Raw genomic sequence first — 23,284 nt, 5'->3', positions numbered from 1 at the left:
CTCTGTTGACTAATGAGTTTGCCGACCACTGATCTAGGGCATTCTCTACACTCTTCTTGCCTACCTCCAGTCCCAGCATTAATCATCCCTTTAGGAAACTAAAATTCATAAGTCTTTCTACATTCAGCAGCATTCTGGAGTCTGGAATTGTGGCCACATTCTCAACACCTCTGTCACAGCCAGAGAGCTCCCTGTTGCTGTCACACCGAGAATCACCAGCAGGGTCCACATTTACTGATGAAACTTGATACCATAACTGCATGACCATTGTAGTCACACCAAGTGACCTCCTTAGTAGCACCTCTTCTAGAATATCAAGAGAAAGCTCCTCTCTTTCCCTGTGGTCATGTTTTTGCAGTTACAGAAATTTAGAAGAATACCCAGCCCTTACATAAAACCATTTCACTGCCAGAGATTTGGAGCGGGGTGGAATGAGTGTGTGGGAACTTCCTTTATCTTATTCTCTAACCCTGCATTGCAGCTTATCCAGACAGGAAAAGGGGAAGCCATCCGGATCAGGTCAATCCTACGCTCTCTTGTCCCCACTGAGGACTTGGTTGGGATCATCAGCATCCCCTTGAAACTGCCCTCCCTGAACAAAGGTAAGAGAAGCAGCTCAGGGTTGAGTGCTGCCAGTCCCCGCTGGGGGCCATTCTTTCGGGGTCAGGCCTCTGTCTGCCAGTGTAGTCCCTCCATGCTCCTACTTACAGGGCAGGCAGCACCGAGGAAGGTCGTGCGCCTTTTCTGCTGATGAATTATCTCCTCTCCTCCTGGCTCCAGCTGGCTGTTCTCTCCTCTGCTTCCATGTCAGAGACTCCTGTTCATCCCATAGATATGGACAGTCCAGATCTCACAGTCCTTGAAACACTCTAACCCTCTGCAAGGAGGCTGATGGACTGGGACCAGTGAAAGCTCTCACCATTACCTTCTTTCTCTGCCTCCACATACCCCAGATTGTGCAGCCACCTGGAGCAGCAATAGGGCCTGAACAGGCTCCCTTCTGCCACAGTGCGATCTATGTACCTCATGGCCATGGGGCATAAACAGATTTTCCGCAATGCTACTTGTGACATTTGGCAATAATCCATGTTAACTTTGCAAAACGTATACTCTCCCAGAAGCCTTCAGTTTCTCCTCCTCACTCCACCTGCTATCCAGGCAATTTCATCCAGCAGATGGAGGAATTAAAAAGATAGCATGACTCTGACTATTATAGTGTTTCCCAAACTGGTGTCCTGTGGAACATTTTTGTCAAAGATATTAATTGGTGTACAAGGGTTTGGAGTCGAGTAAGTTTGGGAAATGCTATAGAACGTGTCACATTTTTTTTTTCAGCTTTATCGAGATATGAGTGATATATAACATCATAATAAGTTTAAGGTATGCAATGTAATGATTTGATATACTTGTATATTGCAAAATGTTTACCACAATAAGGTTAGTTAATACATCTTTCACCTCACATAATTACCTTTGTTGTTGTTGTCTTTGTTGTAATTCTTTTGTTCTACTCCCATAGCAACTTTCAAATATACAATACTAGAGGCCCAATGCACAAAATTCATGCAAGGGCCTTGGCCCTGGCCCTCGCCTACCACCACCATAGTCGGGGGCCTCTGCCACCTTGGCCTTGGCCCCCACCCGCTGTGGCTTTGTCCAGAAGGATGTTCGGTCTAATTAGCATATTACACTTTTATTATTATAGATAGTATCATAATAATAAAAGGCTAATATGCAAATGGTTGTCACACTGTGACATGTAATGAACAATCAGCAGGGACCTGAGGTTGCATGGTGCCCACCAGGGGCAGGGGACCTTAGGCCATGCCCCCTACCTGGCGGGGCTTGACAGGGATCTCAGGCCGCACCCCCCGCATCAGTGCCGGGCCGGGGGACCTTAGGCTGCGCCCCCCTGCCCAGAAGGGCTTGATGGGGGTGGGGCCAGCCACTTCTGGGTCTCACCTAATGGGGATGGGGACAGCCGGGTCTGAGTCCTGGGTGCAATTTCGAAGCATGCACGGGTGGGCAGGGACTTGACTCTGGGTCCAGCGGCGCACCCCAGACTCTGACAGGAGGGAGATTTTCATATACATTTTAGTAATTTTCTTTCATCTCTGACACTTCTATTATAGAGAAAGGGCAAATAGCAATATTAAAATATTTCCTCTAATTAATTCCCTTTTAATGTGCACGAATTTCATGCACCAGGCCACTAGTTAACTATAATCACCTTGCTGTACATTAGATCCCCAGAACTTACTCATCTTATAACTGAAAGTTTTTAACTCTTTGACCAACATCTGTCCATTTTTCCCACCACCCCAATCCCTGGTAACTATCAGTCTACTCTCTGTTTCTATAAGTTCAATGTTTTTAGGTTCTCATATGTGAGATCACACAGTAATTCCTTTCTCTGTCTGACTTATGTCACTTAGCATAATGCCCTCAAAGTCCAGCCATACTGTTGCAAATGGCAGGATTTCCTTCTTTTTTATGTCTCAATATTCCAGCATATGTGTGTCACATTTTCTATATCCATTTATCCATCAACGAATACTTGGATTATTTCCAAATCTTGGCTATTGTAAATAATGCCACAATGGACATAGGGGGCATATATCTTCAAGATAACAACTTTATTTCTTTTAATATATACCCAGCAGTGGGATCATATGGAAGTCCTATTTTTAATTTTTAGAGGAACCCCCATACTATTTTCCATAGTGGCTGTACCAGTTTACATTCCCATCAACAGTGCACAACAGTCCACATCCTCACTAGCATGTGTTAGCCTTTGTGTTTTTTTATAATAGCCATTATAATAAGTATGAGGTGGTATCTTGTGGTTTTGATTTGCATAATTCATAATTCCCTGATAATTAGTGGTGTTGAGCACCTTTTCATGTACCTGAAGGTCATTTTTGTGTCTTCTTTGGGAAAATTTCTATTCAGATCTTTTTCCCATTTTTAATTGAATTACTCGCTTTTTTGCTATTTCATTGTATGTTCCTTATTTGTGTGTGTGTGAGGGGGGAAATTAACTCCTTTTCAGATATATGGTCTGCAAATATTTTCTCCTGTTACACAGGTTGCCTTTTTATTTTGTTTATTGTTTCTTTTGCTGTACAGAAGTTTTTTTGTGACGTGTGTTGTGTGTGTTTTTATGGAGTCCCACCTGTTGATTTTTGCTTTCATTATCTGTGTTTTTGGTGTCATAGTCAAAAAATCATCACCAAGATCAATGTCAAGGAATTTAAGACTGTGTTTTCTTCAGGAGTTTTATGTTTCAGGTCTTAAGTTTTCTTAACCCATTTTGAGTTCATTTTTGTGAATGGTGTAAGACAGGTTAATTTTATTCTTTTGCATGTGAATATAATTTTCCAACACCATTTATTGAAGAGACTATCCTTTCTCCATTGAGTATTCTTGGCTCCCTTGTCAAATCTTTCTTGACTTTGTATGTATAGCTTTATTACTTGGCTCTCAATTCTGTTCCATTGATCCATGTGTCTGCTTTTATACCAATAATGTACTGTTTTGATTACTGTAGCTTTTTAACATAGTTTGAAATCAGGAAATGTGGTGCCACCAGCTTTATTTTTTCTCCATATTGCTTTGGCTATTCAGGGTATTTGTCGTACCATACGGAATTTAGGATTGTTTTTCTATTTCTGTGACATTGGAATTTTGTAGGGATTACATTGAATCTATAGATTGCTTCAGGTATTATTATGGACATTTAAACAATATTAACTCTTTAGATCCATGAACATAGGATTTCTTTCCACTTATTCATGTCTTATTCAAGTTCTTTCATCAATGTCTTAAAATTTGGGGTGTATAAATATTTTACTTCCTTGGTTAAATTTATTTATAGATATTTTATTGGTTTTGATGCTTTTGTAAATATGTTTTTTTTAATTCTTTTTCATTTACTTCATTGTTAGAGTATAGAAACACAACTAAATGTTGTATATTGGTTTTGTATCCTGAAACTTTACTGAATTTTCTTATTTGTCCTAACAATTCTTGGTGGAGACTTTAGGATTTTCAATATACAAAGTCATGTCATCATCAGAGATCATTTTACTTTTAAGTTTGGGTGCCTTTTATTTCTTTTTCTTACCTAATTGAACCAACTAGGATTTCCAGTGCTATGTTGAATAGGAATGGTAATAGTGGGCACTCCTGCCTTGACTCTAATCCTAGAGGTAAGCTTTCAGTCTTTCAAAATTGAGAATACTAGTTGTGGGTTTGTCTATATGGCTTTTATTATGTTGAAGTATGTTTCTTCTATACCCAATTAGTTGAGAATTTTTATTATGAAAAGATGTTGAATTTTATCAAATGCTTTTTTGTAACTGGTTAAATGATCATATGATTTTTGTCTTTCATCCTATTAATGTAATATATCACATTTATTGATTTGTGTATATTGAACCATCCTTGCATGCAAGGGATGAATCCCACTTGATCAGGGTGCATGATCCTTTTAGTGGTATGCTAGTTTTTTTAAAAGAAATTTTTCATGTACAATTGATCCTTGAACAAGACAGGTTTGAACTGTCTGGATCAACATATACATGGATTTTTTTTTAATAAATGTATAATTGGTCCTCTGTATTCATTGCTTTTGCATCCATGGATTCAACCAACCATGGATCAAAGACGGTGTTTTTTATCCACAGTTGGAAATCTGTAGAAGGGGATGGCTAACTGTATGTATCGTTCGTTATATACCACTTTTATGTAAGGGACCAACTCTTGGTTCAAATATTCTTGGTTGGCAGTTTTTCTCTTTCATCGTTTTGAATGCATCATCCCACTCCCTCCTGGTCTGCAGGTTTCTGCTGAGAAATCTGCTCATAGTCTTATAGAGAGGGATTTCCCTTGTATGAGAAATTATTTTTTCTCCTGCTGCTTTTAAAATTCTTTGTCTTTGATTTTAGACAGTTTTATTATAGTATATCTTGGAGAAGATCATTTGGCATTGAAATTTGGGGGTGACTTATTACCTTCATGTACTTAGACATCCACATATCTCTCCAGGTTTGAGAAGTTCTCAGCAATTATTTTTTTAAGCTTTCTATCTCTTTTCCCTTTCTTCCCCTCTGGAACTCCAATATGTAGATTGTTTTTCTTAATGGTTTCCCATTAGTATTTTTCATTCCTTTTTATTCTTTTTTGTTATTATTCCTCTTACTGAATAATTTTAAATGATCTCTCTTTGAGTTTACTGATTTTTCTACTTATTCGTGTGCTGTCGAAGTATTCTATTGAATTCATCCATTCAATCATTATAGTCTTCAGTTCCAAAATTTTTAGTTGTTTTTATGTTTTTATATTTTCTCTCTTTGTTGAATTTCTCATTTTGTTCTCATATTGTTTTCCTGATTTCATTGAATTGCTTTTCTGTGTTCTCCTGTAGCTCTCTGAGCATTTAAAATAATTATTTGAAATTATCAGGAAATTCATGTATTTTCATTTCTTTAGGGTCAGTTACAAGAAGTTTATTGTGTCCCTTTCTGGTGTCATGTTTCCTTATTTTTTGTGATACCTTTAGCTTTGCATAGTTATCTGCACATTTGAAAAATCAGTCCTCTCTTCCAAACTTTATGAACTGACTTTGGTAAGGAAAAACCTTCACCTGTGGGTGGGGCACTTTGGAGTGTGCTGTGACCCCAGGTGTAGTGAAGCAGGGTGCCAAGTGCAGGGGTGTTAGCAGCTTTGGGTCTTGGGGGAGAGTGATGTTTTGTCAACTCAGGGACACTGGAGTCCACAACATTGACAACTGTATGGTCCTTGGTAAGAGCTGCCAGGAGTCCTCAATGACTGCAAGAGCTGTTGAGGTCCTTAGTGGGCTTCTGGGTCTAGCAACTAGGGACAGGGCAGGCAGTGGTGATGGTCAGAGCCAGTGATATGCACTCAGCTGCAGTGACCAGCTACAGGTATAGTGGCACAGAGCAGTTGCATGCCCACACATAGTGGCAATGGCCACAGCCAGCATCAAAAACAAGAGCCACCTGTAGGTGCACTAGCAGCTGTGGGGACCATGGCTGTCGGTGTGCATTTGTGTTGTTTCAGAGTCTTGCCACAGGTGCACAGCAGTGGAGGCCAGTGACAAGACTCTGGCCAGTGATGTACAAGTTCACCACTAAAGGTTCTAGCTGTAGCCCAGCTGGTGTTGCTCAGGGGTTGAGTGTCTACCTATGAACCAGGAGGTCACCTTTTGATTCTGTGGTCAGAGCACATGCCTGGGTTGCAGGTTCAATCCCCAGTGGTGGTGTGCAGGAGGCAGCCAATCAATGATTCCCTCACATCATTACCTCTTCCTTCCTCTCTAAAATCAATTTGAAAAATGTTGTTTAAGGTGCTAGCTACAGCAGTGCAGGCCATTGATAGGAGACAGGGCCGGAGCTGGGCCCACAAGCAGCTATAGCAGCCCTGGTTGTCAGTTTGCACTCCCATGGCTGCAGGGCCTCGCCATATATGCATGGCAATAAAGGCCAGCGATGGGAGTCTGTTCCCATGCACAGATGGCAATGGGTATCTGCTGCAGGGGTCCAAGCTGGCATCTTGAAGTTACACAGCGGCGGAGGCTGCCAGTACAGATCTTGGGTTCTAGCAGTGAGGCGGGTGGGAGTGGAGGAAGACTCAGGCAACTGGGCATCTGCAAGCACGGAAAACCTGTGAAATGTGCCAGGGTTTTGTGGTGGCTGTGCTGGCTGTTGGTTTAGTCAGTGGCCAAAGCTGCCGAGGTTCTCTGCAGAACAGGTCACTGGGGACCACCTTGGCTTTTGCTGTGCTGCTGATACAAGTAGCCCTGCCCATCCTTCTTATTCTTAACCATCTCTAACATCAACTCACTGTGTTAAATGCTGTACTTAAATGACAGAAGAATGGACATAGCTGGAGGAGAAATCCAGATAGCATGAAGTAGACCCCATCTGCTTTTGCTCCCTGTGAATATTCAGTGTTTTAAAGGTCTTGTTTAAGGTCATGCTGTTATTTTGTAGTACAAACAGCCCTGTTAATAAGAAACAGACTAGCTCCATTTAGTAAGTACAATTGCAATTAATTATTTTATTTTTTACATAATTGCCAGCAGAGTAAATCATTTGTACTTGTGGACTTAAGCGTGCCTCCAGCTATTCTGCCTGTCAGACTCTGCTAGACTTCAAGAAGAATGCTTAGCTACAAAGAGGGCTCTTAGGTACAATAGTTTTCAAAACCTAATCAACCATGTTGAAAAATGTTTACACATTCTGACCTAATTTAATATTAAATGACAACAGTTTTAATGAAGTCATAGAATTGACTTGTAACCTGCTATTACAGCGTTTTATTCTACCATTATAAACCCTTCTGCTGTGCAAAAGGGCTCAAGTGCATTAGAGGATACAGTTGAAGGAAAAGGTTTCTTTCATTCAGCCTGGTGTTTCTGGAGCAATCTCTTGGATGAATGTTTGGAGATGAGACATATTTGGAACTAAACTATCATACAAAACAAAACAAGCTGAGAAAAGTTCTCATAAGATTCTAATAGGTGCTGAAAGCCAAGGTGTGTCCTATATAGCTATTGATTAAACAAGATAAATTTTAATTGTTAGTTATTTGGACTGACTCAAGTGTCAGTCTTGTTGAACTTATGTCTGTCCTCTGCCCTATATATTAACCTCTATATAGTCACAAATGGAAAAGATGAGAACAGTCAGGAAGTCCAGCAATATTTTTAGTAACAAGACAGATTTTTCACCAAGTATGAAAGCAAAGTAGTACCCCAATAGGTTGGAGAAGCTGATTGCTCCCCTCCCCTCCCTTTCCAAGCATGGGGATCTCTTTCTAGCTGAGGCGTTTGCTCTTGGCATTGAGCAGTGCTGCCTGGAGCATGGGATGATGCAGGCAAGATAAAGCTGCTCTTCCTTCCCTTTTTGGATGGTTATTCTCAGGTGTTTTATTCCACTGCATTGCTAAAGTTTCTTAAGTGGACTCCTGAGCTCTACCAGTGCTATTTCTGTTCATGGGTGGCTGTTTAATTGTTGATCTTTGTGGGATACAGAGACTGGGATTTCCTACTCCTCAATCGTGGTGACATCACTCTCAAAAATATCACATTTTTATAAAACTTCATCAAGCACATTGGATTATAGTCTCTGAGAACATGTATGGTTAAAAAAAAAAATGTTGAACTCAGTATTTCCCAAACTCTTTGAGCACAAAAATCTTACTGATACACCACAAAAATGTTTCTCAGCACACCAGGTGTATCTGAGAGGTTAACTCTTATCCAGCTCCCCTAGTCCTAGGGAGAGAAGAAGCAGGCGGCTTCCAGTCCAGAAAGTCCCTTCCCACCTGGCTCTCCGAGTACCCTGCAATGATCACTAGGCTAAAGGAGGTTCTGGGCTGGGTAGCATGAAATCTTTGTGGCTCTCAAGGTGCCTCATGAAGTATGGTATTTAAACATGCTCTGACTAGAGATTCATAATTTAAGGGCTGTGTAGGAGGAAGACTGTTTTTCTTTTTTATCATATTTCAAAATCCTTCTTTATTCTCCAAGTCAAGCAATTTGTATTCTCTTCATGGTATTCCCCACTTCACCTTTGAACTTCTTAATTAAGGTTAGAATTATTGGATGATCTGACCTAAATTTCACCTAAATCAAATAATACTTTTAAAATACTGAAAGATTTCCTCAGTTTGCTGCTACTTATGACGTAACAGCTATAGACATGACAGACTTTTAAATTTATTCTGCCTTACATTTTCTCCCTCCCTTTCTTATGTCTTCAATCAATAAAACAGTAAAATCAAGCCCTGACTCCTGGCATTTGCCCATTTCTGTGATGCAGATACTCTCACCATGGACGATTTCAAGTTACCACTGTGATGTCACTGAGCAGAGAGTTGGCACATAGCACACCATTGTATTGTAATTCCAACATACAAATACAACAGATGTAAATAACCTCAAGAGAATAATTAGGAAGTAATGAATTTTGAGTTTTTGTTATCTTTTTAAATATAATTTACTTAATTGTAAACTTGATTTTAATAATGAGCATGTTGAAGGGGAGTCAAAATGGCGGCCAAATAGGTGCATGTGTCCTGTGCTTCACGGAGAAGATAGAAGGAACAAATAAATCGAATAACATCCACCCAGAATTGGCGAATTAAACACAGTTGGTGAGATCATCTGTGTCTGGAAAGGACAGAGGACACCTAGAGAACGTTTTTCTCTCTCCTTTCTTTTTACCTCTTGTTAAAAATTGATCTTCTTTATCTGCTTTATTGACATGATATTATTGTAGTCTCTGTTGGCTTACTCATATATCCTTTTTTTAAGCATTTTATTGTGCACACTACTATGGCTTACTCATATATCTAATTTCCTCTCCCCTGCTCCAAGTCTATGCACCCTTCTCTTTTCTCTTTGCTAGCCAATTTTTTATGCTTTTGTTTTCGCCCTCCTCTCTTGCTCTCTTCTTCTCTTAATTGCTTAATTAGTTTCACTCACTAAACTCCAGTCTATCTGCTCGCTCCTCTATTCTCCTTTTCCAAAAATAGATGAATATATAGATAGATAATATTTTTAATTTTTTTATCTTTTTATTTTTTATTTATTGATTATTTTGTTTCTACTTTTCTTCTTATCAACTCATTCTCTTTCTACCTACTTTATACTGAACCGTGGTCATTCCCCTATTTATTCAATTCTTTAACCTTACATTCTGGATATAAGCTCTGCCTCTACATATTCTCCCGCACCCCCCCCCCCACCGCTTTTTTCTGGGTGTTTATTGTTTGCATTTTTTGGTTTATCTGTTTTTTTGTGATGTTTTCTCCCATATATGTATATTTTTCCCTCCTTTTTCTTTTCTCTCTTACCTTTTTTCCTTTTCTCAATATCATTTTTGCTCTCTTTTCTCTCTCCTAATTCTATTTTCTCTGGTGGTCACTTTTATTGGGGTTATCACTGTGAGTGTGTCGTGTCTTGTCAAATTGTATTTTGTGCTGTTCAGTAAATGTGGTAGAGAGTGAGCCACATAACCAGACACCCTGAGAGGAGACTCCATCCACGAATGGGAAAGTAACACTCAAGACCCAACTATACCAAGAGAACCCAAATATCCCAAGTAGGGGGCCTCCCTAGAATACCCAGCCAAAAGACCAGAGAGATTGCACCACTTGGTCCCACAAAACATCGACTATATAAGACAAACTCAAAAAAATATGGGTGCCATACGACTTTGATCTAATACATAGAAATAACCACAAAGGAACAGCAAAAATGGGAGGACAAAGAAACAACCCCCACAAGAAAAGGAAGTAAATGAGATGGAGGCAAGTAATTTGTCAAAGAAAGAATTCAGAGCAATGGTTATAAGGACTCTGAAAAGGATGGAAGACAAATTCAAAAACATGTGTAAGAATCAAGAAGAAATGAAGAAAACCAATAGGAAATGAAGAATGACTTATCTGCAATAAAGAACACAATAGAAAGTATCAATAATAGACTATAAGAAGCTGATGACTGCATCAGCAAGCTAGAAGACAAGGTAGAAAAAAACACCCAAGCAGAGCAACAACTGGAAAAAAAAAAAAAAAAACTTAAAAAGCAGGAGGAGAGCCTAAGAGCTTTAGGACAACACTAAACGAAACAACATTCACATAATAGTGGTGGCAGAAGAGAGGAAACTGAACAAGGAATAGATAACCTGGTTGAAGAAATAATGAGCATGTCTAACAACTGGCTCACAAAACTCCTAAAATTTTAATAATCAGCTCTTCCTAGCCAGTATAAACTGGATTCAGCACAATTTTATATTGTTTCCAAAATTCCTGTTGCCTGTTAGTAGAAAAAGTCATAGACAAACTCTGTGTTGCCTTTGTGACTGCTGAGATAAAAAAGGGGAAATGACCTTCTCTGTGTGTCTTTCAGATGGGTCTGTCAGCGAGCCCAATATGGCAGCCAGCTTCTGCCCTGACCACAAGTCCCCCATGGTGCTCTTCTTGGACCGTGTCTACGGTATTAAGGATCAAACTTTTCTGCTCCACCTGCTGGAGGTTGGATTTTTACCTGATTTAAGAGCCTCTGCCTCTCTCGATACAGTGAGTGACTAAAATAAGGAAAAATATTTTTCCCATCATTGTAAATAAATTAGTAATATTGGATTTAGAAGTGAACACTTTTTAATCTACTCACTGGTTACATCTTAGTAGCATGCTTTAAATGGTAAGAAAACAGAGGCACCAAGTAATGGAAGATATTAATTTATTGGCCAGAGACTTAGATGTATGTAAACATGATATCAGATATTCAATCCAGTTCCCTCTATTCCAGTTTCTCAACATCAGCACTATTTGTTTGGCGGGGGGCGGGGGGTAATCCTGTGAATTGTAGGGTATTTAGTAGCATCTGGGCCTCTACCTGCTACCCCCCAGACTAATTCTAGATTTCACTAAATGTTTCCTGTGAGACAAAATCACCCTCATGTGAAAAGTATGGCTCTGTTGCTTATGAAAAGGGCTGGCTGGCAGCATTAGAGGCTGGAAATACTCTTCCCACGTCACTCCCGTGGTTTAATGCACTGGCCATCAGGCAGGATAGTCTGGAGCTCAGGACATGACATGGTCAGGACAAGAGGCCATGGGCAAATCCAAGTTTGGCAGTCAAGTGTAAGGTACAGGCATCCAATATCAACAGACATCAAAACACGAGGCCCCAAGAGTTAAAGATCTTAGATGCCTGATGCCCCAGGTCAGGACTAAGCAGAGACACAATGCACTAGGAGTACTGGGTCCAAGGAGAAAAGACAATTAAATCAGCTTAAGTCTAAGAACATTTCACCAGTTTAGGCTTGTATTTAAAGAGCAAGAACATGTCTTCTTGATCAGTCATCAAGTTTCTCAAAGGTTCCACCTGGTGTCCAACAGAGATAGCAGTCTAAGTTCTGTTATGGGTGTCAGGTGGTCAATACCTTAGCTGGAATGGATTCCATTGGAATGGGTTGCTGAGAAATGGATGGGGTGACCTGGAACTAGAAGCAGTACAGTCCCCAAACTGAATGAGAGCTCCACCCCTGTCTCTGGCTTGGGATTAAGAGATGGTAGAACCATGAAGGTGTTCAGGGCATATGATCCTTTTGGATAATTACAACAATACTTCCACAGCTTCTTTTGTGTACAGCTTTCTCTATATATAATATAATTTAGGTATAATAATTTTTTAAACTTGTGGGACATTCCTAAGGTTCCTGATCAAAGCATTTGCTTTTTTTAATAGATCAAATAAATAGTAAATGCTATTCTAGCACTCAGCACTATCTACAAAAGTAATTTTCTATTCATTTCCTCAGCACACGTTTGCATGCATTCTCTTCTGAAAACTTTTAAGCCACTGCAATAAAAGCTCTGTCCTTCCTCATTTTAACAATTATATTAAAGTGATAAATGTGGAAGATTAGCTCTTTCAGTATGATTACTCAAGCTTCTAGGAGACAAACTTCTGATAATTAAGAGGAACACCAGGAATGTAGTTTATCAAATCACAAGTTACAAATATAATTACTGCAATGATCACAGAAAATAATGATAATATTTCATCTCTGCATATCTCCGGGTTTTTATTAAGTTTTGCAAATGATAGTTAAATATGCTTTTGCTAAATTTCATGTCACTAAGTGAGCACTCCCTAAATCCAGTCTAAGTAAACAAGAGAGAACACTGTGTGTGAGAATTACATCATTTTAGAGAAGGTCCTACATTTCTATTCCTTGGACACTTATTCCCCTGAGGTCTGCCCTGATGTCATTTATCAGGTTATGAATTGTTCATAAATTGATGGGGGTCAGAGCTCCTCCACTGTCTCTTTGAAAAACCAGTGAGTTTGAGAGCTTCCATGGCCTCTACCCAACTACTAATCTCAGAATCACTAGAGGATAACTTGTGAGTCTCCCTAAAGTGATTTAAAAAAAAGGGGGGGGGGGAGCTAGAATGGGATAATAATGTAGTTGAACTTCGCAAACATCAAGGGTTTGGGTTAGATTGGCCGTCACCTGATTTGAAGAGTTTGGAATTCTTGGAGGAGCCCAAATACTTGTGAATCAGCCAGCCTTTGCATTCTTCTGTTTATTTATTTTTAGCAGGACTTTTATTTTCATTTAAAATGCAAAAGAGAAATCAGTCTGTTGAGAAGGTACAAAGTTGTTCACTTTGCTGCTGTGATATGTAGATAGATATGTGTGTGCTTCCTTGCCCGCTAGGTGGGTGCTGGGTACACGGGGTAAGCTTTGCTCTTTCCTGGAGAGATTAACCAGTGTTCCAACACCCTTTCCTAGGTGTCCCTAAGCACCACAGAGGCTGCGCTGGCACTAAATAGGTACATATGTTCTGCTGTGCTCCCGCTCCTCACAAGGTGCGCCCCTCTCTTTGCCGGAACAGAGCACTACACCTCTTTGATCGATTCAACACTGCAGACAATATACAGGCTGTCCAAGGGGCGTTCCCTCACCAAAGCTCAGAGGGACACCATAGAAGAATGTTTGCTTGCCATTTGCAAGTAAGTACCCCCTCCCATGTGTTTCACCTCTGCATACGCATCCATGTCACCTGTGTGTACGCACCCATGTCAGCTGCATTCAATTGTATTATCTAAAAACTGGAGAATCCAGTCTGAGGAAGCATCCAGGCCTTTGCCATATACCAACCCTACCCCAAACATCCCCCTATTTGCCCCAGGCTCTTTTTGATCCCTCTGAGGAGTGGGGCGGGGCACCTCTCAGGCTCTATCCCATAGGGTTGGTGGACCAGGAGAGGAGACTGTCTTTCAGGCCTGAAGTATTCAGATTAAGAACTACTGTTTTAGTTCCTAAGACAGAGCCAGAAGCAGGCTTTCCCTCTGAGTGGACCTTCACACAGAGGCCAGACTGTAAGAGTGAATCAAAGCAGCCCACCTCCTCAGAGCCTGGGAGCAAAGAGAAGAAGTCCCAGTGGGAAGTAAGGACAGGGGGTTTCACCACTGCACACAGACATCAGAGCCACCAGGATAGAGGGTTAAGTCAACCCAAGAGCCTTGAGTCCTCAGGAAACTCCGTCGGGTCTGGTGGCAGTCTTAGCCACTGGTCCAGGACCAGGTCTCCTGCTTTAAGCCAGTTTTCCACCTCCACTGCATATGAGAATTGCCTGGCGCAATACTAGGTTAATATCCCAGTGCCCAGGTCACACCTCCACCCCCCAAATCCAATCTTTAGGGATGGGACCCAGACCTCTAGCCTTTGAAGCTCCCAGGTGATTCCATAATGCAGCCAAGGTTGAGAACCTCTGCTTTAGGTTGTCCTGGAGACGGGACCCACAGACCATCTGGGTATGGTCCTGATTCTTGTTGAATAAGCTGTTTCCTAATCACACAAGGGGTGACCATGTATTGAGGGGCTAGGGTCACCTAGAAAAAAACAGTCAATTGGTTCTTTTAGAACATCAAACTGAAAAGCAGTCTCACACTTATATTTTAAATACTAGAGGCCCGATGTACGAAATTTGTGCAAGGGGCTCAGCCCTCGCAGCCCCATCCGGAAGGTCATTCAGCTGTCCAGTCTAATTAGCATATGATGCTTTTATTATTATAGACAAAGGTTCTTCTATTTAAATGCTTTATTAAAATTAAGCTATATCTGCTGTCTTTCTACCATCTGGCCTACAGGCTTTAACTACTTCAGAGAACCAGCTGTGTCCTTGTTCAGTACTATTTGCCTGGGATGTGGAATAGAGAGCAGAGGATGGATGGAAAGAGGGACGAGGCCGGGAGGGAGGGGCCTCCCCTGAGGCCTCATAAAAGAGATTTCTCTCTGAGCTCCTCCACCAAAATCAGGGCCTATACTCTGAAACTATTTCATTCATTCCAAGATTATTATAACTGGCAGAGAATTACATTCATAGAATTTTTTGGTCTTGAAAGAGAGAAAAAGCTGGGTAGATGTACTTACATGCCTCTAGGAATCAGTAGGGTGCCTGGGTTTCCACTCTGCCACTTCCAAAGGGAGAGTAATGGCCCAGTTACTTGTGTAGATGGGTCTCTGCTTTTCTTCTCAAAGGTGGCAAGGGAATAAATAATGAGTTTACACACTAGAAATCCTATCACTATTGATTCTGTAATTGGCTGGTAACTGCATCAGGAGCAGCTGCAGATCTTGCTCTGCTTTTGCTAGATCTGAGCTCAGCAGGTGTCTTAGGAGCCAGACCAATCAAGGAGCCCTGTCTCCCAGCATAGGCTACTTCCTGGTATTAAAACCATATTGGTGAGACTGATATCAGCTGCAAATGCTTTTAAAGAATCAGACCTTGTGGAAATTAGACTCTTACATCAAACTGAAAATGTAGCTAACAGCCCTATTACTACACTCAGAAGGGCTTCCACACTCCTCCTCTTGGCCCACGTGAGCTCTAGATACAGTGATGAGCTGGTTGAATTTAACTAGTTATTTATTTTTAATAAGTCAGGAATTATTAGATTAGAGACTTATTTCATGCCTTGATTTCATTCAAGTTGGTCAATCTTGAGTGATATTCCTAATCCGTTAAACAATAATGTGAAAGTGAGGAATTTTACATCATAATTACTAGAGTCAGCTAGAAGGCCATTGACTGGCTGTGTATTTTGACTTAACCTTTTCACTCCAGGGCTTTTTATCAACAGAGCATCTCTAGGAAAAGTTATGAAACAGATGAGTTTTATTGTCCCTCTCTGTTTCTGTTGATCTTCCTTGTAGATGCCTCCAAGGCTTTCTTTCCCGACCGACATTCCAGCTCTTTACCCTCAAAGTGACTAACTTTACCCCCATTGTTCTTAGGCATCTGTGGAAGGAATTCATTGGTTCACAAACTGACCATCTCTGTCAGATTGTGTGTATTATGTACACACGCTTTTCTCTGCAGTGAATCTAGAGATTCCACTAGATTTTTTAAAACCTTGGTAATCTAATTTGAGACAACATGGATGGGCCTAAAGTGTTTTACACTAAGTGAAATAAGTCAAACAGAGAAAAACAGATACCATTGATTTCACTTATATGTGGAATCTAAAAAAGAAAATGAATGAACAAACAAAAGAGAAACAGACTCATAGATATCCTATCTAATAAAAGAGTAATATGCAAATTAACCATCACTCCACTACACCCACAAGCCATGCACACCAGCCAGTCAGGAGTGAGTATGCAAATTAACCCAACCAAGATGGCTGCAGCCACAGAGAGCAGGAGGCTTGGGTTTCCCCGGCAATGGAGGAAGCCAAGCTTTCCACACACCCTGGCAGGCCCAGATCTCCACTCAAAGCTACAAAGTTTCAATTATAGAAGATAAATAAATCCCAACAAAAATGGCTGTGGCCACAGAGCAAGCAGGAGGCTTGGCTCTGCTCAAGGCTACAAAGTTTCAATTATAGAAAATAAATAAATCCCAGATACCAGGGCCTCTGCTTGGGTCACCGGGGAGGTGTGGCTGTCCTGCAAACCACCACAGGCCCCTCACCCAGGCCACCCCACACCCCAAGGGAACCCCCACCCTGATCCAGGACACTCTTCAGGGCAAACCAGCCGGCCCCCACCCATGCACCAGGACTCTATCCTATCTAATAAAAGAGTAATATGCAAATTGACCATCACTACAACACAAGATGGCTGCCCCATGTGGACACAAGATGGCTGCCACAAGATGGCCAGTGGGGGAGGATAGTTGGGAGGGACCAGGCCTGCAAGGGAGGGCAGTTATGGGTGATCAGGCCAGCAGGAGAAGGCAGTTGGGAGGGACCAGGCCTGCAAGGGAGGGCAGTTGGGAGCAATCAAGCCTGCAGGGGAGAGCAGTTAGGGGTGACCAGGCTGGCAGAGGAGGGAAGTTGGGGATGACTGGGCCTGCAGGGAAGGGCAGTTGGGGGGGACCCAGGCCTGCAGGGGAGGGCAGTTAGGGGCAAACAGGCTGGCAGGGGAGCAGTTAGGCATCAATCAGGCTGGCAGGGGAGTGGTTAGGGGGTGATCAGGATGGCAGGCAGAAGCGGTTAGGGGCAATCAGGAAGGCAGGCAGGCGAGCAGTTGGGAGCCAGCAGTCCTGGATTGTGAGAGGGATGCCTGACTGCCTGTTTAGGCCCGATCCTACTGGGATCGAGCCTAAACGGGCAGTTGGACATCTCTGGAGGGGTCCCAGATTAGAGAGAGTGCAGGCTGGGCTGAGGGACACACACCCTCGTGCACAAATTTTGTGCACCGGGCCTCTAATAGAGAATAAACTGACTGATGGTTGTTGGGTGGAAAAGGTGAAGGGATTAAGAAGTACAAATCAGCAGTTACAGAAGACTTTCAGGTATGTAAAGTATAGCATAGGGAATTTAGTCAGTAATATTATGGTACCAGATGGGTACTAAACTTAGGGTGATCACTTTATAAATTATATAAATGTTTAATCATTATGTTATACACCTGAAACTATTATACTAATGAATGTCAATTATAATTGCAAAATAATTTTTAAATCTAAAAAAAAGATTTAAAAGTTTGGCAATCTGAAAATAAAGGCTAAATCGATGTTGCTTATCTCTCCTTTATCTCAGAATTCACCTGCATCCAATGCCAAGGCAATAAACTCTTCAATAATTGGATAAATCATTCTCTAATTAGTTAGTGCCTTTGCTGTTTAAGGGAGTGTTTTTGAGGATGGAGACTTAGCCCAAAGAAATTATTCCAGTAATGAGAATTTCAAAGATCAGATAGTAACTCAGGGGGCCTTAAACTTCCCTTCAGATCATACCAGTAGGTGGCCTCAGATTCCAACTATGCAGCTGGTCAACTCCAGCTTCTCCCTCTGCAGAGCTCTGGGGGACATGGGATCCTTAGAATAAAAGCACCTGCCCCCTCTTCCTGTTACAGTGGCTGTACTTTGAATGTGCATAGACCCTAGAACACCCTTTCACCTGGTGATTGGAATTGAACCTTAGGTACCTCAATTTATTAGCCACATGTCTCTCTTTCTGTATTTACCTATATTATTTCTTTGAAGTGTTTTATCATGGGCTGTGCTTTACAAGATCTTGTCTTTTAGGAGCTAATTGTTTTGAGTCTTAGTTCTAATAAATGGTTATTGCTGAGTGTTTCTTATATTCTTATTTTTTTATTCTATCCTGTTCTTCCTATTCCTTGCTGCAGTCACCTGAGGCCTTCCATGTTACAGCAGCTCCTGCGACGCCTTGTTTTTGATGTGCCCCAGCTCAATGAATACTGCAAAATGCCCCTTAAGGTAAACCTCGTGCTTGTGACAGAAATGCAGTCCATGGCACAGGAAACTTGCCTTGTAGGACAGGATGTCCTCACGAGTTGGGAGCAAAATACGTGTTAAATGGGCTTCACTCCTTTGAGAGCTAATAAGATGCAACCTACAAAATGAACCCCTCCTTGAGTGTGTCTGGTGGAGGAGACTTCCAGATTCATTAACTGCTCCAATTTTCTGGCATGGCTTTCCACCAAGTTCTTGTTATTTAGCAGAGGTTAGTGAGGCAACTTGGGTTTTGTGCTTTCCTGGCCTAATTAGGTTGTCAGAATATTTTCAATCTCAAAAACCTTTGAAGGCTTGTGATTATTCATTTAAGTACAGCAACTAAAATGTCCCTTTTCTCTTCCGTACTATTTTGTGTGTTTTATTTTATAACAGATCCCCCCCCCCTTTTTTTTTACTTCTTTTTCTTTACTGATGAAAAGGAAAGTCACAGAGCCTTCCCTTTTCTTCCTTCCTTTCTTTTTTTTTTTTTTTTTTTGTTTTGTTTTGTTTCCTCATTCCTGAATTTCTCACTAGCATTGTGAGCATCTGAGTCTGGGGGACAGGGGTCATCGGAATCACCCCACACACAAGAGGGTGGGTTGTTGTTTTTTTCTTTTTCCTTTGTGGCATCTGCAATATTAGCATTTTAAAGGTGTCAGCCATAGCCAAATATTCTGCCTGGTGATTTTAACAGTTTTTTTTCCTTTTTTCAGAAATAGTCCAAGCGAGGGTTTCAAGAAGCATTTTACTGAAATTAAACAGAATTCCCAGGAGCCTTTAGTTCAGTCCTCTCTCTTCACACCAGCAGAGCAGCTTGTTCACTGTCAGAGATTCCACCGCCCTCCAAGGGCTCATTTGTCTCTCCAACCCTAACCTCCCCGTTCTGATCTCAGAAAGCACCGTGGCTGAAAGCCAGGGTTCTCACAGTTCAAGCTGGCCTTGCCTCCTCAGCAGGCCTGACTGTCAGCTAGATCCTGGCTCCCACAGAGGAGCCTATAAATAGTCCTCAGTAAACTCACTTTTACTTCTTAGATCAGGGATTTTTTATTGACTATATTGGAGTGACATTGGTCAATAATATTATGTGGGTTTCATGTGTACAATTCTACAACACATCATCTGTGTATTGTGTTCACTGCCCCAAATCAAGTCTCCTTCCATCACTGTTTACACTCCCTATACCCTCTTCTACCTTCCCCAAGCCCCCTTTCCTTCTCTTGTCTGTGTCTATGAATTTTGGTTTGTTTGTTTTGTTTTCTTCATCCATTCACCTTTTTCAACCAACTCCGAACCCCCACCTTTCCTCTCTTAGAGGATGTGGATCCCACCTGCTTGGATGGGAACATTGGCAGTGTACTTCTGCCCTCTGCTGGCCATATGTGAAACTGTTGTTACACGGAGGGCCATCAGATGGGAGTGATAGGGAAGGAAGTCATGGGCAGTAATCAATCTAGAGAAAATCTTCAGACTCATAGTCCCCTCCCCATACCAGCATGACCCAGCACCTTCCAGATTCATAAGCAAAGGTCTCAGAAGAAATTCTTCCTACTCCTGACTGACTGGAACAACACACGGTGACTACTTTCAGAGTGTAGAATTTTCTCATTTGGAGTGGAAATAGTGATCCATTTTTCAGTAACTGCTTGGGGCACCTTAGGAGGCACATGAATTAATTAGGCGGCTTCAGTTCAGGCTGGAGCTCATTAGGCAGGAAAGCAGACCATTCCCAGGGGTGGTTGAGGGCCTGTCTCTAGATGGCCCACCTGTTTCCATGTTCGTTTTGCTCTCCTGATGGCTGCTTGCTATTTTATTCTCCCCTGCATGTTGTTGATGCCTGTGGATCTTCGCTACCCCTCCCCACTGGTGCCGCCCTGTTGGAACCCGCCAGCTCCTGACGAGCCACTATGAGCAGTGCTGGAAGTATTACTGCCTGCCCTCGGGGTGGGGCAGCTACGGCCTCGCCGTGGAGGAGGAGCTGCACCTCACAGAGAAGCTCTTCTGGGGGATTTTTGACTCCCTCTCCCACAAGGTAACGGCAGTGCTTCTCGAACAGAGAGGGAGGCCCTCAGCCACCCCCGGCTGCTACAGATCATAACGGCTAATCGGCTAATCGCTCTTCGGCTTTACCCTGTGCTAGGCACTGCGTCAAGTACTTCCCAAGTGTGTGACACTCATCCTTACCCCCACCCCCTAAAATGGGAACTGCTCTAACCCTCCTTTGACAGGTGAGGAAAAGTCTCAGAGCGATTGAATAACTTGCCAGACACACCAAGCTGGTACAGGGAAGAGCGACTTCCAGAGTGAATCACAAAAACACCCTTGGCCTCAGTCTCCGTGACTGAGCCCACCGCCACTCCTTCCCGGAGGTGGGGCCCCTGTTAGCTGGTCTTCGCCAGGTCCAGCCAGAGGAGAAGTCGTGACATCTGCTAATCGGGATGTGGGATTCTAGGAGACTTAATCCACAGTGAGGGAGGGTATTCAGAACCACTCGTTTAAGGAGGAGAGCTGAGTGCCTCTGAACCCAGAGCCTCCCACACTGCCTGATGGAAATGCAGCTGCGACTCAGACTTCCCACACCCCCCAAGCCAGTTTATTTAAAGTTTCGAGGTCATCAGCTTTAGAGGTAGAACATGAGTAGGTCTGGCTTTCTTACAGAAATCTGGAACGTGTTGTAGGTGTTCACCTGCACTTACGCTGTCTTCACTCCTATAGTCCTTTGGTCTGTGTAAGCAGAGCCAAAGCTGTCCCTACCCCATGTTATTTGACTGGAATTCCTCCCTTGCCAGTTCAAGAGAGAATGGATGTGCTATGAGCAGTCTGCTGGTGATATCAACACAGGGCCCACATCAGCTACTGAGGAGCCTAGCACAGCTTCTTATGCCCTCTCCAGCTACAGGTTGGGTCAGTTACTATACGCCTCTACGGCAAGCAGGTTTATAGACATTTCTGGCCTAGCGAGAACCTGTTTAACTCTTTCTTGCAATTAACTATTTATGAGATACAGCTTTTTTTAAAAAAAATCCTCACCCAAGGATATGTTTTTGTTTTTAAGAGAGGAAGCGGGGAGAGAGAGAGACATTGATATGAGAAAGAAGCATCAATTGGTTGCCTCCCGCGGGCACCTCAACCAGGGATTAAAGCCTAGGTATGTGCCTTGACCAGAAATCAAACCCACAGCCTTTTGGTATCAAACCAACTGAGCCACCTGTCCAGGGCTAGGAGATACTGATTTAAATCTTGATTTAACATTTTTCAACTTGAAGCAAATGGTGACTGGAGGGCTTTGCAGACTGTGATGGCATCCTCCAAGGACCCCTTGTTTCCACCAGGTGTGTTAAAGGGCTTACCTGTTCCCGGTGCTGGTTGACCTGGACAAATGAGGGCATGGTACTTTTCTCAGCTAATTGGGGAATGCTTCCACCTGGTGGCCAGGGTTCTGGTTTCTGTACCAACACGCTCTTTGGTTTTCCTCACAGAAGTATGACCCAGACCTTTTCCGAATGGCCCTGCCTTGTCTCAGTGCTATCGCCGGGGCCTTGCCACCGGATTACTTAGACACCAGGATCTCAGCCACATTGGAGAAGCAGATCTCAGTGGATGCAGACGGCAACTTTGACCCCAAACCGATCAACACCATGAAGTGAGTCCAGATCACCTACCTCTAAGCTGGTCTTATACTTTGCCCAGTGGCCAGTGTTTCTCTTTCAGAAGGTGGCAAGAAATTTAAGAGTCTTTTTTATTTCCTCCTGCCAACACTTTGTCATTTCTCTTGACACCACAAGTCATATCAGGCACTGGATCTTGTTCTTGATTCCTGAAGGATTAATCCATCCATATCTGATTTCATGCTGTATGATTATATGCTAGGCTTTTGTTTTAGAGGGTGGGGTTGGTTTATTTATTATGAGATGGATGCTCTCCACAATAAATATCATCTGAGACATTGCAGAACCACCTGACAAATGAGGCAATTAATTTTATTAATGAGTTTTTTGGCAAAATCTTCACTTTTTTTTAATTAGGACTGTACAGTTCTAATTGCATCATACATCAAAACAGCTCTGTAAGTAGCACTTTGCTGAGCCCTGACAAGGCTCAGGTGTGACGGCAGAACAGCATGGGGTCCTTACCTGAGAGACTGGCCCTGCTCTCCCCCGTGCCAGGGGATGCTGAAACTTGGGAACAGTCCTACAACAGCACCTTAAATTTCTCCCTCTCATTCTCCAGCATCACTCCTGGGTGATGATTAGGCCATGGATGAAACATATGCTCAATTTTGGCTGGTGGCGGGTCCACCCCAGTTATGATTGTGTGTCCTGGGGCATCTCCAGGTACATTCTAAGAGAAGAGCTCCAAACCGGCTTTAGAGTGAGCAGGGAAAGTAAGACATCCTATACGGCCCCTCGGACTTGTGGTTTGTGGCAGTAGTTCTCAAATGAGAGCCACAGCCTGAGCTCTTCCCTGGGGCTGTCAGCTTTGATAACATGTAAAACTGTTATATGTTAACAACTAGTACACAGTCCATCAGATGAATCCTTGAGCTGAATGGATGGTGGGAAACAGAATTGAAGCTGCTATAAGGAAGAGATAAGAGGCATGGTAAGCCATCAAGCTGGGGCCAAAGAGAAGGCAGGTATTGACTTTGGATACCTTCACTCAACGAAAATATAAGTGTGGCTGATGGATAACAAATGGTGTAATAATGTGATGCTTTTATAAACATTATGAGACAATGCTATACTCCAGCAATTTGTGTGCTAATGATGAGTGGTTCCATGTTAACTTGAGAGTTCTGGTTTCTTTGCATATATCTTGACATCAGTGTGGTTCTTCAAGTGATGTGAGTAATAGAGACTAACTCTGGCTAATGTGAGCAGAAAGGGGCCTTATTGCAAGGATCAGGGGTCCTTATCAGAACCTAGTGAAAGGCTGGCTAACCAGCCTCAGCAGGAACAGACACCAGGACAGAGTGGCCAAGTGGGCAGTC

At 42.4% G+C, this 23,284-nt stretch overlaps 1 protein-coding gene across 3 annotated transcripts in view; it reads left to right on the top strand.

Moving 5' to 3' along the window:
• Positions 1 to 23,284, top strand: part of RYR3 (ryanodine receptor 3) — a gene marked incomplete at its 5' end in the record, with an annotated part of 535,717 nt that overhangs the window by 413,739 nt on the left and 98,694 nt on the right. For all 3 annotated transcript variants that reach the window (XM_079768748.1, XM_079768746.1, XM_079768747.1), the window contains 6 exons: positions 482 to 602; positions 10,940 to 11,109; positions 13,338 to 13,558; positions 18,189 to 18,279; positions 20,186 to 20,326; positions 21,774 to 21,937. In XM_079768748.1, the coding sequence (XP_079624874.1) occupies positions 482 to 602; positions 10,940 to 11,109; positions 13,338 to 13,558; positions 18,189 to 18,279; positions 20,186 to 20,326; positions 21,774 to 21,937 (908 nt within the window). The remainder of the gene's footprint in view (positions 1 to 481; positions 603 to 10,939; positions 11,110 to 13,337; positions 13,559 to 18,188; positions 18,280 to 20,185; positions 20,327 to 21,773; positions 21,938 to 23,284) is intronic.

This window comes from Cnephaeus nilssonii, assembly GCF_951640355.1.
Source record: "Cnephaeus nilssonii genome assembly, chromosome: 4".
NCBI classification, from domain to species: domain Eukaryota; kingdom Metazoa; phylum Chordata; class Mammalia; order Chiroptera; family Vespertilionidae; genus Cnephaeus; species Cnephaeus nilssonii.
Note: the sequence above shows the minus strand (reverse complement) of the source record. Positions and strands in the feature narration are given on the sequence as shown.